Here is a 16,317-nt window from a genome sequence, read left to right on the forward strand (position 1 = left end):
AGCTTAGAGATGATGAACTTATTTACTATAGTCCTAACTCTCTTAGAGTTTAGGTTAATTATATTATGATATCTACATAATAAAGCACTGTGAAGTCATTTAGCCTTATAGTTTTTAAGTATATTTAATAATGGAAGAAGATATTCATGCAAGAAAATTTAAAAAAAAAAACCACCTCAACAATTTGAAGACTGGTAGGAAGTAGTATCATATATAGGGTCAGAAACTACTTAGAAAAAAATGATTACTGTCAATGTTTTGGTTTGTCAGTGGTGGAATTAATTAGTTTTGTTTCTTTCTTAATGCTTTTCTGTAGTTCATAAATTTCAGTACACTTTTATCATCAGAAAGAAGAGTAAAAAATAAAATAGGTTTATAGAAATTGGGCTGCTTTAAAATGAAACAAATAATCTTTTTTTTTTAACTCTTTCCTTCTGACATCAGCCTGACTCCGAAAATTCACATAAAAAAAATATTTCTGATGCCATTTTGGCATGAAGGGGGAGAGCCTGCAGGATATTACTAATATTATTTAAACTTTAAATATTTAATATTAATATTTAAAATATTAATTAAACACTATTTTTATGTTGGTGGTGGACTTCTGCTAATGGGTTAAAGAGAAGTGTTTATAGATTTTATTCACAGCTAAAAAACTAAACCAAAAACCAGTTCATACTATGTTGCTATTTTTGTTTTTGAAATCATATATGGTTTCAAATACTAAATGCAGTTCTTACACTCCTAAAATTATAAGGAGATTGTTGCTAAGTAAAAGTTCCATTTCCTTTAAACTGCAGAGAGCCATATATTTCTTCATTGTGGAACATATTTAGCTTAGTAATTTTCTGTCTCTTGAATGTGCAACTTACATTAAGCTAAAGATCACTGGTCTCAGGGCAAATTTATAGGATTAATCTAAGACTTTTCAGACATGCAGTATGTTGGAAACGTCAGCTGATGAAACTTTTGCATTTGTAGCACTCTCATTATTCCTTTGATCGGAAATGGGGACAGATTCAGAAGTGGCTGGTAGGCCAGGATTGCCTGCCCTGCATGTTGTGATCAGTTGCTGCAGTAATGCAATCTTGAAGTAAAACATTGACTAATAGTTTGCCAAGTAGGAGTGTTTGGCATGTTTGAACCTAAAGGTCAGAGAGTGTCTCTTCTGTTGTAGTGGACCAAATGTGTACTTGGAGTCCATCCATTTTCTGCTGTAGTCCACAGCCTCACGCTTCTGTCATGACTGCTCTTGACCAAGAAAGATTGAGTAAATGGATGTGTTTTCTTTCTCTGAGTTTGTTCTTGTCTTCCTCAAATTTGTCCTCCTCTCCTTTCCTTCTCTCCTTCACTCCCTCCTCCCTCCTTCCCTCTCCTTTCTTCCTTTCTGTCTTAAAAAAAAAAACTAGGCAGAAACGTCCTCATTGAAAGATGACCCAAGTCATTCTTTAATTTCATGTGAAAATTACTCTTATGTTTTTTCACTTCTCTCAGTTCCTTTTTGAATCTTCTACCACCACTACCAGATTTTTAGCTACAAGAGCAAATCATGAACCAGTAAAATATTAGTTATTGGGAATCCTTCCTAAATTTGAACTTTTTTCTACGTTGGTAATTTCCCCAGTTGTCTCCTATTACAGAGTTTCTTCATCAATGTGAACAGGCACGGGAGATGGAGCAGGAAGCCTAAAATCTCATGCAGACTTTTGAATATATGTATATTTTTAAGTGAACACCAGATTCTCAAGGGAGTCTGTGATCCCTTAAAGGGCTAGGAACCACTAATGGTTGTTAAACAAATTTTTATAACCAAATTCTTTCTACAGCAGCATTTTGAAGGACAACCAGAATTAAGATATTTATGGCTATAAAAAATATTTATGACTGTATTCATCTACAGATTTAAAACTTTATCATACTTCTCATTGTAATATTTTAGAAAGGAGAGAAAGACAATGTTTGGTTACTTACAATTAAGTGATTCCTCATGAATGTGTTTGTTACTTTAGAGTAGAATCTGTCCTTTCTTGTTACTAAAGCTAGCCTAATTGGTTTTATTTCAAGTGTCTTCTGCATGAAACTGGTTTATCTTACTGTTGATTCATTAAGAACATTTTTTGTGAATAAAAGAAATCACTTTTGCTTGTAAAGTTTCCATGGAAATATTAGTTTAATTTTTAAAAATTATGTATCGTAGTTCTAAAATTAAATTGCCTGAGATTTTATTATCTTAGAACACACCAAAACACTAAGAAGAAAAGCCTATATTGAAAGTCTCATGTTTGATTCTTCTATTCCAAGACCATGAAGATAAAAACATAGTTTTTATCTCTGTGAAATATATGTAGTTCAGGAAGTGAATGCACTAGATTTTCATGAAGGGGAACATTTTCGGTTTGGAGGCTTAGAATGCAGATGGTATTAACTCAAGTCCTGAGTGATAACTTCGACTCACAGAGAATATGGATGGGGTTTAGTTTCAGATGGCAATAATTATCACTTAACCCCTTCGACACTTGCTTTTACTCTTTTCAAACTAATTTTTCCTTTTCCTTTTCAGCTTATCTGTCTCTCTGGCTGCATTTTAAGAGCCTATAGTAGAAGTTGGCATGTTATAATCACAATATAAGATATAAAGAACAGTAAATTTATAATAAAATAACTCATACAAATAATGGGATTGTCAGTTATTAGAAGGAAAAATATACCCATGTTAAAAATTTCTCCTAATTTTCACACTTTCTGGGTGTAGAGGTGGGATGTTGGGGGATGTGAAGAGGAAAAGCCATGGCATGAGACTCAGGAATGAAGTAACAATGAGGGTCTATATGCCAGAACCGTGCCAGGGCTTTTTACATATGTCTCCATTTTATAAGATAGGGACCGCCATCTCCGTTTTACAGATAAGGTGATTAAGAATGGATGGAGTCAACAACTTGCTCAGTCATTGGCAGAGCCAAAATTCCAAGGTCGGAGAGCCCGCCGTACCTGCTAGAGGGTTGGAAGGTGAGAGGACCAAGATGAAAGGGCCCAAGTCTTTGTAGGCCTCCAGATAGTCCTAGTGAGGCCAGTGTTTCTGTTTTTAAACCGAGCGTCTCCATCAGCAGCGTGTTAGTGACCTGGAGGAGAATGTGCAATTTCTGAGGTTTCTGAATTTGAAACTGAGAGAATGGCTCCAGCCTTGACTTAAATCTTACTTGTTGACAGAGAACAGGGCCAGGTGCCTTCAATGGGCTGTGGTCTTCTTTATTTCAATGAAATCGCTACATCTCCACATGGAGTGAATTTTTAAAAGCAGATTACGTTTCATTGCCATGAATTTAGAGGTATCAAAACAATTTTCCAGAAAACCTTGAATAAATATACGTCCATTAAAAAAAATGATTTTATTTATTTATTTGACAGACAGAACACAAGCAGGAGAAGTGGGAGAAGGAGAAGCAGGCTCCCCACTGAGCTGGGAGCCCGATGTGGGACTTGATCCCAGGACCCTGGGATCATGACCTGAGCCAAAGGCAGATGTTTAACGGACTGAGCCACCCAGGCGCCCCTATACATCCGTTTTTTAAGGCATTGTTCTGATTTTTTTTTTTCTGCTTTGGATCCTTTATACTACTGCTAACTTCCAGGACAATGAAAATGGATTGTTTCCCAGACTGTGGAAGAGAAGCATAGTCAGCCTTGTAGTTGGTACCTGGAAACACGGTTGCCGAATTTTTTTCTTTCTCTTGGCCCTGGTGCTGTTAATTCAGGAAAAGCCAATTGGCCATTTAAAATACTACTCTAGAATACCTGGGAAATGAAGTTGCTTGTTCTTCCAGAGAAGGAGGAATCTTTGAGTAAAACCCAGACTACCTGGCCGTTGTCTTCATGTTCTTGTTATGTCATAGTGTAGATTTAGCCTGGGTAGGATGGTCTCTTTATGGTTTGGTGGCCTAGGGAGTCAGAGGATTTGAATGCTGGTCCCAGCTTTATGTCTTTGTGAATTCCTACTTAATCTTTTTGTGCTGCAATTTTCTTTACTTTAAAATGAAAGGATCAGACTGTATAATCTCTTGGGACCTTTCTAGCTCTTAAAAATAGTTCTAGGGTCTTTTTCCTTCTCTTTCTCTCATGTTTGTCACTGTGCAGAAGTAGTCAAGGTAGGGACAGTAATTCACAAGTATCTAAATGCCTGCCTTTTTATATAAGAGTGGTGCAACATGGCAGCCTCTTAGTAAAATATGTGCTTTGCGGTTTTTTGGTATAATGAACATTTGCTTTGAGCTCGCCTTACTGTTTGTATAGTAGCCATCAGCCATATGTGGGTAATTACGTTTAGATTTAAATAGATTAAAATTAAAAATTTAAGTCCTCAGTTGCACTTCTAGCATTTCAGGGGGTTCAGTAGCCACATGGAGCCATTGGTTACCGTATTAGACAGCACAAACAGAACATTTTCACTTTGTCTCAGAAAGTTCTGGTGGACAGTGCTGGTTTAAGGTGTAGTTTATAACTGGAATAAACTATATTCTTGCAGTTCACATTAAGTGGCCTCTATGGAGTCTTCTAAGGTCTTTTTGGCCAGTTTTTCCAAATGGGGCAAAAAAATAAGTTATTTAAGGTATTTTTATTAAGAATTATTTTTATAAGTAACGTAATTGAAAATAAATATGAATTCATCTGTCTTTGCTGCATCTTTAATGAACTTTGGTTTTTAGAGGTTGATTTTTTAACAAGTGCCCTTGCGGTAGGTGGAATGAAAAAAAAAAAAAGGGTATAGGAAAGATTGAACATTAAACAATGTATCTTGCTCTAGTACCCCAAATAAGACTGGGAAGGGGTGTGTAGAATTAGGCTGTGTGAATAGCACAGGGCTCTGTAAAGCTAATTAGCCTAGAACTGGTTACGACCAGTTCTGTCCTCTGTACTGGGATAGGTTTATGCACATGCTCTCAAAACTTTTGTGGTATATAACCTGATGGGGAAAAGGAAGAAATTTGCTTGGCTTCTTGTAGATTACCTGTGTTTGTTATATAACAAAATTGTAAATCACTGATGAACTCCTAAAGTTCAGAACACTGTTGGATACTGTATCACTGAATCATATTGGTGCTTATAAACAGACTTCTGAACATTTGATCACATGCATCAGTGCACACAGCAGATGACAACCAGGAGTGTTTTTGAAGGATGCCAAAAGATCATGACCAAAACTAAGGCATTAGGTTGTAGTGTTTCTGTGGAATTACTCTGTAATTTGAAATGGATGCTTGGACATGACCACATCTGTTTCTTCCACCTGTGTAGTGATCATGCTGTAGTGCCACCTGGTGTTTAGGTATTGATTCCTTTTGGAAAAGACAGCATTGATTAGCTAGGAACCCAGCTGGACAGTTGGGTGTAGATTCTGTCAGTGCAAATTACTTTAACACTTTGGACTTTGAAATTCTGAAAAATCAGAAGTTCCTTACTGTTGCAGTTGGTTAGATTGTAGGAACTAGTCATTGGATCCCACAGACAGAACTTAATGCTCCATTGCTAATAGCTGACTGTGGAAAAGTTTACAGTTGCATTTAATATGGTCAACTGTTAGGCTGTGGTCATCATTTGATTTTTGTTTTTGTCCCCCCCCCCCTTTTTTTTACCATCTTCATGAGGCATAGCTCTTGAAATAACTTTACCAACTCTAAATGATTTACATAGTTTGTTCTATTTATAAGTAGTTTTTCATATTAACAACACAGCACCGGTATTTTATTTAGTTATTCTTTTATTTTCCAGGTAGAGGGGTGCAAGAGAACAAAAAAATTCTTTTGTAGTGAGCACAAAATTATGACCCAATTTTTTTTTAAGTCCTGAAACTATTTTTGTAATAAACATTTCTTCTTACTTTGCATAAATGCACATTCACAGTGAAAAAAAAATAAAGCTTTACTTTTAATGCTGAACTCCGTTTATGTTTGTTAAGTATACTTGCTTATTTTTATTTTGGTATATTGAGCTTTCCTGGTCATTTATAGATTACAATTTAGAAGTGGTCAGGCACACGTACACAAGATTATAATTATTGCTAATTTCTTTCCACCTGAAGCATGTGGCTGTCCAAGACCCAGCTTCAGAAGCTGAGTTGTCCATACCTGCTTGCTATAAGGAAGGTGCTGCTGTGCTCCTAACCGATTGCTGTTTGCACAGTTGTTCTGATAGCCCTGTGTTCAGTGATTAATTCTCCATGTATTTTCTTCTTTCCCAGGAAGATTCAGAAAGGGCCAGGTATTCCCACCGGTCCAGTCATCATCAACCTTATCTGGTTTGTAATAACCAATGAACTTGCCCCTATACTTGCCCCTCATTAACTTAATGCAGTTACCTGCAAACTTATGCCATGTTTGTTTTTGTTCTTATCAGGGAGTTGAGGATGCATTGTCCATTCGAAGTCTTGGCAGTCACAGGGTTGGTATTTTAAGTTGTTTGCACCATGATAGCAAAGCTTATATGTGTGAGCTTTCTGCAGCATTATTGCCTGAACAATCTGACAGTGTTCATATTCCTTTGCCTTTAAAAAAAAAGAGAGGAAATATTGGCAAAGTCCTTTTATTGGAAAGTGATCTTTCTCTTAAATCATTGCTATAATCAATATAAATCAATTCTAAAATCATGAATATTTTAAACTATTAACATATGTATTACTATTTTTGTGGAAAAGGAACTTTGATTTTGGAAAATTATCACAAAATAATAAGATTGATTCCTATGGAATGACATTGTTTAGTTGGACTTTCAGATTTTCCCACTTCCATATTTATAAAAATAACTTTATTAAATGGGTAATAGCTTTGGCTCTTGGTTGACTAATTATAGTTTTATTACATGGAAAATTTGAGCTACTGACTTGAAAAATTTCCTGCTTATCATATTTACAGTAATTACCATACTTCAACATTTTGATTAACATTTTGTAGTATGTCTCACCTTTTTAGCATTTATTGCTATAAATCAAGGTAAATGAGAGTTCGTTCATTGAAGTCTTGTATATTGTGCCAATACACTGATCTTCTTTTAAAGAATTGTGTTTGAAACCTTAAAGCAATGCTTTTAATTTGTGCATTGACAATATTGATAAGCATATATCTAGATTTTTCATAGTAAAACGATCTTTCATGTTGAGGTCTATATTGGCTAACTTTCCCTAAGTCTAGTTTTCTTCCTAGCTTGTATAATATATAAAAGTACTCTATAATAAACCAAGTGTGGTCTGGTATATCAATTACAGATTTGTTTATAGTCTTAAATAGTCCTTTTCTCTAGTCATATTTCTTATTAGTGAAGGTAATCTACTTTCTCTTTTTACAGTAAGTTAGTACACTTGCTTTTGAATCATATTTTAGTTAATTGCAAAAGTTTAGATTTATAAGAATATTAACAAGTCTCAGTAGTCAAATCAGCAGCTTGAATGATTTTACAGGAGAAACATTTTTTGAGATAATAAATTCATCTTTCTTCTACCTGGAGATTTTTTTTCTCTTTAAACACTTTGAAAAGAATCTTATAGGGAGTTAGTCAATAAAAGCTTAAAAGTTGAGTGTTGAGAGTTTGAAAACAATCTCTCCCCATTTAAAAAAAAAATGATGGCTTTTTCCTTTGCTTTCCATTATAGTGTTCATAGTGTGAGGTTTCACACAGTTATCATCAAGCTGGTTATTTATAATTTTCTATGTGGTGTCAGGGAAACTTGATTGTATATTGGCTATATTATTTTAACTGAACAGTAAAACCATCTAAGTTTGACGTAATTTTAAGAATCTTTATTTTTTTAATCATTTAAAAAAATATTTGAGAGAGAGAGGGCGTTCATGCACGAGAGAGAGCGTGCACACTCGGGGGGGAGAGAGAGAGAGAGAGAGAGAGAGGTGCACAAGCAGTGGTGGGGAGGGGAGCAGAGGAAGAGGGAGAAGCAGACTCCCCACTGAGCAGGCAGCCCAACGCAGAGCTCAATCCTGGGATTCTGGCCATGATCATGACCTGAAACAAAGGCAGATGCTTAACTGACTGAGCTACCCAGGTGCCCCTAATTTAGGAGGATTTAAAACAAATCTGTAAACAAGCACAAGAGAAATTAAACCTGCAATTAAGCTGATGAAGAATTGGTTACCATGAGGGTCTATAAAGTAATGATGATGATTTTCTTTTTATGGAAATTTTATCATTAAATACATTTCAGATAAAAGTAGAACTCTCACAGCATTTTATTTCACCGTGGTAAGAGTGAAAATTTGCTGCTATGGTAAAGAGTAAAGCTCCCAGTATTTTAAAAAATCTGAGCGTGAACATGAATATTAATAAAAATGTTACACTCTAGAGGAGACTCCAGTACCTTATTGTGTGTGAGTGTATATCCAGCACATTTTAAATAGTTAGATTTCCTGGAAATAAGTCTGAAAGCTCACAAATAACATTGTTTAAAAGAAATATAATTGAGGGGGGCACCTGGGTGGCTCAGTTGGTTAAGGGTCTGCCTTTGGCTCAGGTTATGATCCCTGGGTCCTGTGATAGAGATTGGCATTGGGCTCCCTGCTCAGTGGGGTGTCTGCTTCTTCTGCCTCTCCACCATTCCCCTCCCGCTCCTTGTTTCCCTTCTCTTTCTCAAATAAGTAAATCTTTAAAAATAAAGTATAATTGAGGTAAGTTTTTTTTGTTTGTTTTAAATAGATAATATTGGGAGTTCTAATTTTCATCAGATTATGTCCTTTTTCTTTTTAAAATTTTAAGTAATCTCTACACCCAGTGTGGGTTTTGGGCTTGGAAGAGTTGCATGCTCTACTGACTGAGCCAGCTAGGAGCCCCCAGATTATTAACTTTTTAAAAAAATAACTACCACAGATGCCTGGATGGCTCAATTGGTTAAGTGTCTGCCTTCAGCTCAGGTCATGATTCTTGAGTCCTGGGATTGAGTCCCGCATCAGGCTCCCTGCTTAGTGGAGAGCATGCTTCTCCTCAGCCTCCTGCTCCCCCTGCTTGTGTTCACTCTGTCTCTCTCTCACTGACAAATAAAATCTTTAAATAAGAGTTTAAAAGAACAAAAAATAAAAAAAAATAACTACCACATACATTAAGCTGTATTATGTACACAGCTTTTGTTCTCTTTTAAAAATAAATGTGATGGCCTAAAACCCTGACCTAAACTCTATTGGGATTTGCTCTATAATTTGGGAGTTTTGGTATTTCTTTGCCAGTTATTTTTAAAAATGTATGAACTATATATTAAAAAAGTCTAACACTTCTGGACCTTGTATTGGATGTATGGTCATAGTAGTACCTAGATGCGAGGCAGATGTATTTAAGGTTTTCTGCCATATTCTTAGGACTTCAATCTTTTTTTTCTCCAATTAACTTCAGTTAATACTTTATTGAAAGATGGCCTGCCAGAAGGTATTTGGGCTGGAAATGGTGTCCATGCTATAAACATTCTATAAAAAATAAAAAGAGCAAAGATAGTTCAAGACTGTGAATGAAAGGTTTGGGGGCAGGAGGATGAAATCAAAGCCCTGAGCTTAGAATTTAAACAGTCTGTTTCTTCAAAAAACAGTCTGCCTGTAAAAAGCATCTTACAAATGCTTTGTCACTGCTTTTTATATTGAAATATGAGAGGACCATAAGGTAGAGGTCCAAAATTAGGAAATTGAGGCCATCTTGAACCAGAGCAGTAGGAACACACTACAGTTTCTTACTGGTGCAGATTTTTACTGTTGTATATATTAGCTCCCCTTAAATTATTAATACGCTTAGTATAATTTTAATGAGTTTAATTTTAATATGCTTGTAATTTGTGTTTTGTCATTTACTACTACACTGTTTGATTCCATGGAAGAGCCCGTCGAAGGCCATAACTGGGACACACTGGAGCAGAGCCAGTACACCCAAAAAGAAAGACATCATGGTGTGTAGTTCAGAAAAATGTGCAGTGTTAATATTATGCACTTTGACTCTCAGAGTTCTGCCTTCTGCGGGCTTGAATAATAGGTATATTCTAACGGAAATTGACACTTGCTGAACTTTGTTTCTACAAACAAAAAGTTGCTCCATTGCTTTTAATTTTATTTCAGATGAAGACTTTCAGGTAATTTTCTGTGAGAGTTAAATTCTTTTTGATAGACTGTCATAGACTGTCTAAACCAGAAATGTTTTAGCAAGAGCCCTTAATATTTTCAGTTCTCCCTTCTTTGATGAATTATTTGTTTTTAAACAACAAAGATACCAATTGGTATGTACTGGAGGGATTCTTTATATTTACCCAGTTGTTGTAGTAGCAGTTGGGATGTCCAAGTTATGGATTTCTTATCACATTCAGCAGTTTTTTAAAAACCAGCTGAACTCTGCGTTATGTTTTCGAAAGAGAAAATTGAAATAATTTCAATAATCAATTTAATAATCAATTTCAATTCTCTTGTTAAATTCTGTGCCTTTGAAAAATGCTATTGGAGCTACAGAGAGGATCAGAAAACATAAGACATGGCTGTTTTCTTCAGTGAACTTGCCTGGTTGGGAGGGCAGAATAGTTTAGTTGCAAGAATGTGTGTGGCTTGAGTAATACATATTGTAGTGATAATATAATATATATATATATATATTTTTTTTTTAAACAAAAAATGTAATTTGTAAAAAATAAAAAAATTAAAAAAAAATGTAATTTGTTAATGGAGAAGAGACCTAAGTGAAATTTCTATACAGAAGGAACTTTACTTTCAGGGAAATGTCACTCACTATACAGTGACATTTTACCATTGCACGTAATTTACTAAATGCATAACTTTAGGCATTTTAGAAAATTTTAGATTAATAAGATTTTTGTTACACATGTAATAATACTATTGTTTGCCTCTTCTGGGTAAGATTGCTTAAAAGGTGTAAGCTAGAATGCTTCAGAAACAAAATTAGGAAATCACAAATCTAAGTAGTTACTAATTTAATTCAGTTTCTTTGATTTAAAATGTGGTATTATGCTTATTTTCTTAAAGACCCTATATGAAACAGGTTTTTCTGATCTTATCATAAATTTTATGTGTTTTTCTTTGATTGATATTTAATGCCACACTTGAATGTATATGGTGCATATTCCACACTTTACCTAGACTAAGTTACCAATTTTGATCAGTGTTTTTAATAGGGAAAGTTTTTGAGAAGGGGAGTTTTTCAGCTGTGTGACCACAGGCAGATTCAAGGGAACTTCCACATTTTGGTGCTGCAATTATTTTTTTATAAGCCCGATTGTATTAGTTATGTGCTCTCGCTTCAGTATCTATGCCTTGCTTTTGCCATGTTTCAAACAATGGGAGATGATGGTAACAATCACAATAATAAAAAGTAAAACGTCTTTTAATTTCAGAATGCTTTATTCCTGCATGTAAAGGCTGCCTGTGGGTGTTTTGTGCTACAGCATACTGAGATTGAATCATCTCGCCATTATTGACTAGGAATTCTGTGTTTGAAAGAGAGCATGCAGCTTTACATGTACATAGAGTTTAGTAATCACTTATACTAGGAAGGTGTGGTTGTGGGGAAGAAGATTCTTTTAATCAAATGTAACAGTCTTTGTATATAATAATTTTTGACTTTTAAAGTAGTGCTGGATTTAAAAAAAATTGTTTTTACTTAAATTCTGGTTAGTTTGGAGTTTTAGTAACTGCAAATGTTGCTTTTTTCCTCTTTATATTTCTGATTTTGGGAATGCAATCAACTCTCAACTTTTTCTGAAATCCAGTATGATGCTCTCAAGGATAGATCATCAAGACTTTCATCATTAGTATGTGGTGCATGACTTTGTGTTAAATGTAGAGTTTTACTTTATAAATACCTAATCATGCTGATCATAGATTTACTAGCTTTCACAGGTTTGTTATGTTTTGGGGAAAGCATATGGCCAATAATGCAAAAACTATTGTTTTGCAGTTGTGGCATAATTAAACATTAGAATAATTTTTTCCTTTAGAATTTCAGGATCAGATAAAAATGATTTGCTTCCTTATTCAGGATTAAGATTGGTAGTAATATCTTTTCTTAAAGTGATGAGCTCCTTAAATGACACATGTGCATTGCCTGGAAGACATGTTTCTGCCAGTGTTTGATACCCAGTGAACTATAGGCCCTGCTGTGTTCCTTGTTATGTGTCACAAGCCAGCAGATGTGAAGTTGCTAAACAGGAAACAGCCAGCAGTGACAGGTGTTACCTGAAACATCAGTTATGTCTGCTCATTTTTGCTTGATTTGGTTGGTTTTTTATGTATGTCATTTTAGCCAAGAAAGTTTAGTTATAGCATGTTTTCCTTGGGTTAATATTATGTTGGTAGATTGCCCGAGTTTCTAGACAATATAGTCATCTCTTAAAATGTTCAGGGTAATTTGTAAAAGGGAAAATATGCATATTTTAAAAAAGAACAGTGAGTGGATGGATTTAGGATCTAGCTGCACATTTGTCAAATGATTTGCCTAGAGCAGACTGCTGATAAGTAGGACATTTCTAGCTATATCTCCTTATATCAGGTGAGCAGCACATAGCTAGATTGGGTTTCTTGTCTACCTAAAGACCTATATAGTAGTATTTCTGTCCTTTATTCCCTCATCTATACCTGGCTTTGTGGTGCTGGGAGAAGTTATGTACTGAGACAGTGCTGTCTTCTGAGGATCTGTGTGTAAGGTCCTCTGTCTGATAATGCTGTTGCTATAAGAAGTAATCCATACTGTCTGGGCTGTTTTCTTCCTGAGCAGCATGTGCTTTTCTTGGGCAAAGCAATGCCATATTCTTTCTCTCAGTCTTGTTTTGGTTGATCCCAAAGGTTTACCTTTTGGCTTTTTGCTAAGAAAGGCCTAGAAGAAGGTGGAACCTATTGTCCTGCATACCTTTATAAGGAAGGTAGAAGGTGGAAAGGACTCAAATAAGATGTGGGGTGAACATCCTCACAAACGCTCTGCTTGGCTCTGAGTCCTACATCGTTTTTAGCTGTCTATACGTGGAGCTTGGTGGCATGGGGGCAGAGTCAGGGGGACTGCAGATGTATAGAGGTGCTATGTATCTTCGGTAGTCAGCCAAGTGCCGTGATTCATTTACTAACAGTTGGGAAATAGATTCCATGGGGATTACTCTGTATCTCGTATGCATCTTTCTGTGTATAATTTTAAGGTGAAGTTTATTAAGTTATTTTTTAAACTTCACTCTGTGATTGTGAAAGTTAACTTCAGATGTTTACTTCCAGAATCATTCTTACAGTCACTCTTATGGAATGAAGAAGAGGTCCTCTGGTTCTCATAAAGACCCACTGGTTAGTTGTGTTCTGTCTCATGTCCCACTGTCTTGTGCTGCTGTAAAATTCACTGATTACTTTTAGGGTATGTAAGAATTATGATTGCTTTCATGTATGCCTTAGGTGTTACTGTAATTTGATAACATACTGAAACATGATTTATCAGAATCTATTTAAAATTAATTTTGTTTTCATTTACAGGATTTAATAGCAAGTTAATACAAGAAGTTCATTAATCATGTATTTTCAGTTATGAACTGTACTTTAGAATATACTTCAAGAATAGGTTTAGTGAGATTCTTTTTTTAAAGATTTATTTATTTATTTTTTTTTTTGAGAAAGAGAGAGGGAGAGAACACTAGCAGGGGGAGGGGCAGAGGGAGAAGCAGACTCTCCACTGAGCAGGGAGCCTGTTGCAGGTCTCGTGGCCCAAGCTAAAGGCAGACAGTTAACTAACTGAGCCACCCAGGCACCCAGATTTAGTGAGATCTGTATCCTTATTTTAGAAATTTGATTTAGTTGTGGTAGTATAGGCAGTGCCAAACTCACAGACAGGTTTCATTCTGAGTTTGTTTGTAGGTCAAATTTTGGGATTGTGGAATGAATTTTCTGGTAGAAAGAATGAGGTATGTGTTGGCAGAATTCCTCATGTTGTCTTGCAGAAAACTCTTTAACCTAGAATGCCATTAAACTGCAGAACTAATAGTGCTCTATTCTAGCCACCTTGCTAAACATTTCTGTGGGGGAAAAATGTGTCCAGAATGCCCATTTGGGGTATTTAGGAACACCTCTTCCTGTCAGGCTGCCACAGCACTGGTGTGAGAATCAGTTCCAAGCTTCCTGTTGACTGGTTCCTCTGGAGGGGGCTCTGACCTTTGGTGGGGTGAGAGAGGATCAATAAGCTTTGACAGGTAGGAGGGAAAATAATGGAGAGGACATTAGTGAGAAGCTCTGGAGGGTGAAGCCTTGGGAGCGCTGGGGAGAGGTTAGTCCTGATGCCTTGTTGAGGGGGTGGTGTGGGGAGGCCAGGCTGGGAGTGGCAGGGGTCAGTGGTAGAGACCCCCCCACCCACATTACAGTGTCAGCAGTACAGGAGGAGTCTATCAGCCATGAATTGCTTACATTTCCTTAACTCTGAGTGAAGAAAGTGGTTAGAAAGGCAGTTTTATAGATGACATTCTCTTTGCCAGGTAACCATAGTCTTTATAATGGCTTGTTTTTATGATGTATTGAAAATGAACCTGCCATAGATGTTTTAGGCTAAACCTGTTTAGGACACACTTGTACTGTGTCTTTGGTAACTTAATTCAATCAGTTTATTTCGTCAAATGATGGGACTAGGAGAAATTTGAAGAAAAAGACTTCGCTCTTTTCTGTGACATTGCCAAGTGGATTATAAAAGTGGTAATTACTCAGTTGTCTTGGCTTTTCCAAGGATGTTACTAAATATGACATGAGAATAAATCACTTACTATTTCCATTCCATTTTGACAGAGGTTTATGCTCATGTTTTTATTTTTTATTATTTTTTAAAGATTTTATTTATTTATTTGACAGAGATCACAAGTAGGCATAGAGGCATAGAGGCAGGCAGAGAGAGAGAGGAGGAAGCAGGCTCCCCGCCAAGCAGAGAGCCCGATGTGGGACTCGATCCCAGGACCCTGAGATCATGACCCGAGCCGAAGGCAGCAGCCTAACCCCCTGAGCCACCCAGGCGCCCCATATGCTCATGTTTTTAAAGTAAAAAATTAGTAATGACTTGGTTTGCATACAGTTAACTTTTAATATTAGTCTTTTTTTGGAGATTTGAGATAATTATTATTTGACTTTTACTTAATGCGAGTCAATGCTTTAAAGTCATTGTTTTGGAGGAAAGAGGGTAGATAGTATCTGAGTTTGCCTTTGTGTTTGTCACCAATGTTTAACCTAAGAAAAATGTGTTTAATTTTACTTTTTGCAGAGCGGCCTCTACTTTGACCTGAGAAGCTATAGCAGTCTTAGGCATAGCAAACCCACCTCTGCCTACTATACTCGGGTTTGTCTCAAGCTTTTTGGCTTTGTGTGTTTTATCCAACTTTAACACACTTCTAACCCCTGGTTTTGCATTTTGACTAGTTAGAACTAATCTGTGAGTGGCTGTGTGTGCACTAGTTTGTGGTAACTGAATTCATAGAGTCTGTATATCTTTACATGATGTGAATTATTGAACTACCACATTTGTAAATTAGTACCAGTTTCCCCAGTTTTTTTAAATGAAAAATACTTAACATACAGAAATGTTCAAAGAATGATATATTAACCACCCATGTGCCTACTACTTAGATTTTACAATTAATATTTTATTATATTTCCTTTATTATATTATTGTCTTTCCATCTATCCATCCATTGATTTATCTTTTTTGGGGGGATGCATTTCAGAGTAAGTTGTAGGCATCACTACACATCATGGTGGATGGCCTTTTAATAAAAGCTTATATGTAAAAATTTAAACTATAATTGGGATGGGAAGATTATAATTATTTGTTTAATGTTAGAATCCTTGTTTTTTCAAGATGTTTGACACATCATACATTTGAAACAGAAATATGTGTGGCACATAATACATAGAAAAGAATTCAGTTGTCAAAACCTGCCCACACAACCTAGATATTCTTATTTGCCCTGTCTGATGGGCTTGGAAAAAAGAGTTGAAAATTATTTTCGAATGACAGCAGAAAAAGAAAGGTTTAAGTCCATTTTTAAAAATGCTGTGCCTTGTTAGTGCCTTGGATTCATTGTGACAAGTACATTTTTTTCTGATTAAACTAAGACAGTTTGTCTATGGCCTGTTTGAAATACAGTGTTTCTAATCTGTTTGGAAAAGAGTACTTGTGTGATAACTTGGAGGTAATTTACCTGCTTCCTCAGCAACCAGGCCAAGCTCATCAGGAGTCTGCTGTGAGATCTCAAACGTGTCTCAGGAGCTGCTGGTGACCCACCCGGGTGTGGCCACTGACCTCCATACTCCCTGTGCCATGGCCCTCTTTTCTTGAGTGTTTTCT

The 16,317-nt window shown here is 36.0% G+C and overlaps 1 protein-coding gene across 25 annotated transcripts in view; it reads left to right on the forward strand.

Annotated features, from left to right (window-relative positions):
* Positions 1-16,317, forward strand: part of LRRFIP2 (LRR binding FLII interacting protein 2) — a 107,465-nt gene that overhangs the window by 41,352 nt on the left and 49,796 nt on the right. For 15 of the 25 annotated variants that reach the window (XM_059162112.1, XM_059162111.1, XM_059162116.1 and 12 more), the window contains 7 exons: positions 982-1,032; positions 6,233-6,289; positions 6,388-6,432; positions 9,848-9,916; positions 11,738-11,779; positions 13,227-13,292; positions 15,235-15,309. The exons of 6 other annotated variants lie outside the window; for them this stretch is intronic. In XM_059162112.1, coding sequence (XP_059018095.1) covers positions 982-1,032; positions 6,233-6,289; positions 6,388-6,432; positions 9,848-9,916; positions 11,738-11,779; positions 13,227-13,292; positions 15,235-15,309 — 405 coding nt within the window. The remainder of the gene's footprint in view (positions 1-981; positions 1,033-6,232; positions 6,290-6,387; positions 6,433-9,847; positions 9,917-11,737; positions 11,780-13,226; positions 13,293-15,234; positions 15,310-16,317) is intronic. 4 more of the 25 variants (XM_059162129.1, XM_059162132.1, XM_059162126.1 and 1 more) reach the window with 3 other exon arrangements.

Source organism: Mustela lutreola, chromosome 2 (assembly GCF_030435805.1).
Source record: "Mustela lutreola isolate mMusLut2 chromosome 2, mMusLut2.pri, whole genome shotgun sequence".
In the NCBI taxonomy this organism is placed as follows: Eukaryota; Metazoa; Chordata; class Mammalia; order Carnivora; family Mustelidae; genus Mustela; species Mustela lutreola.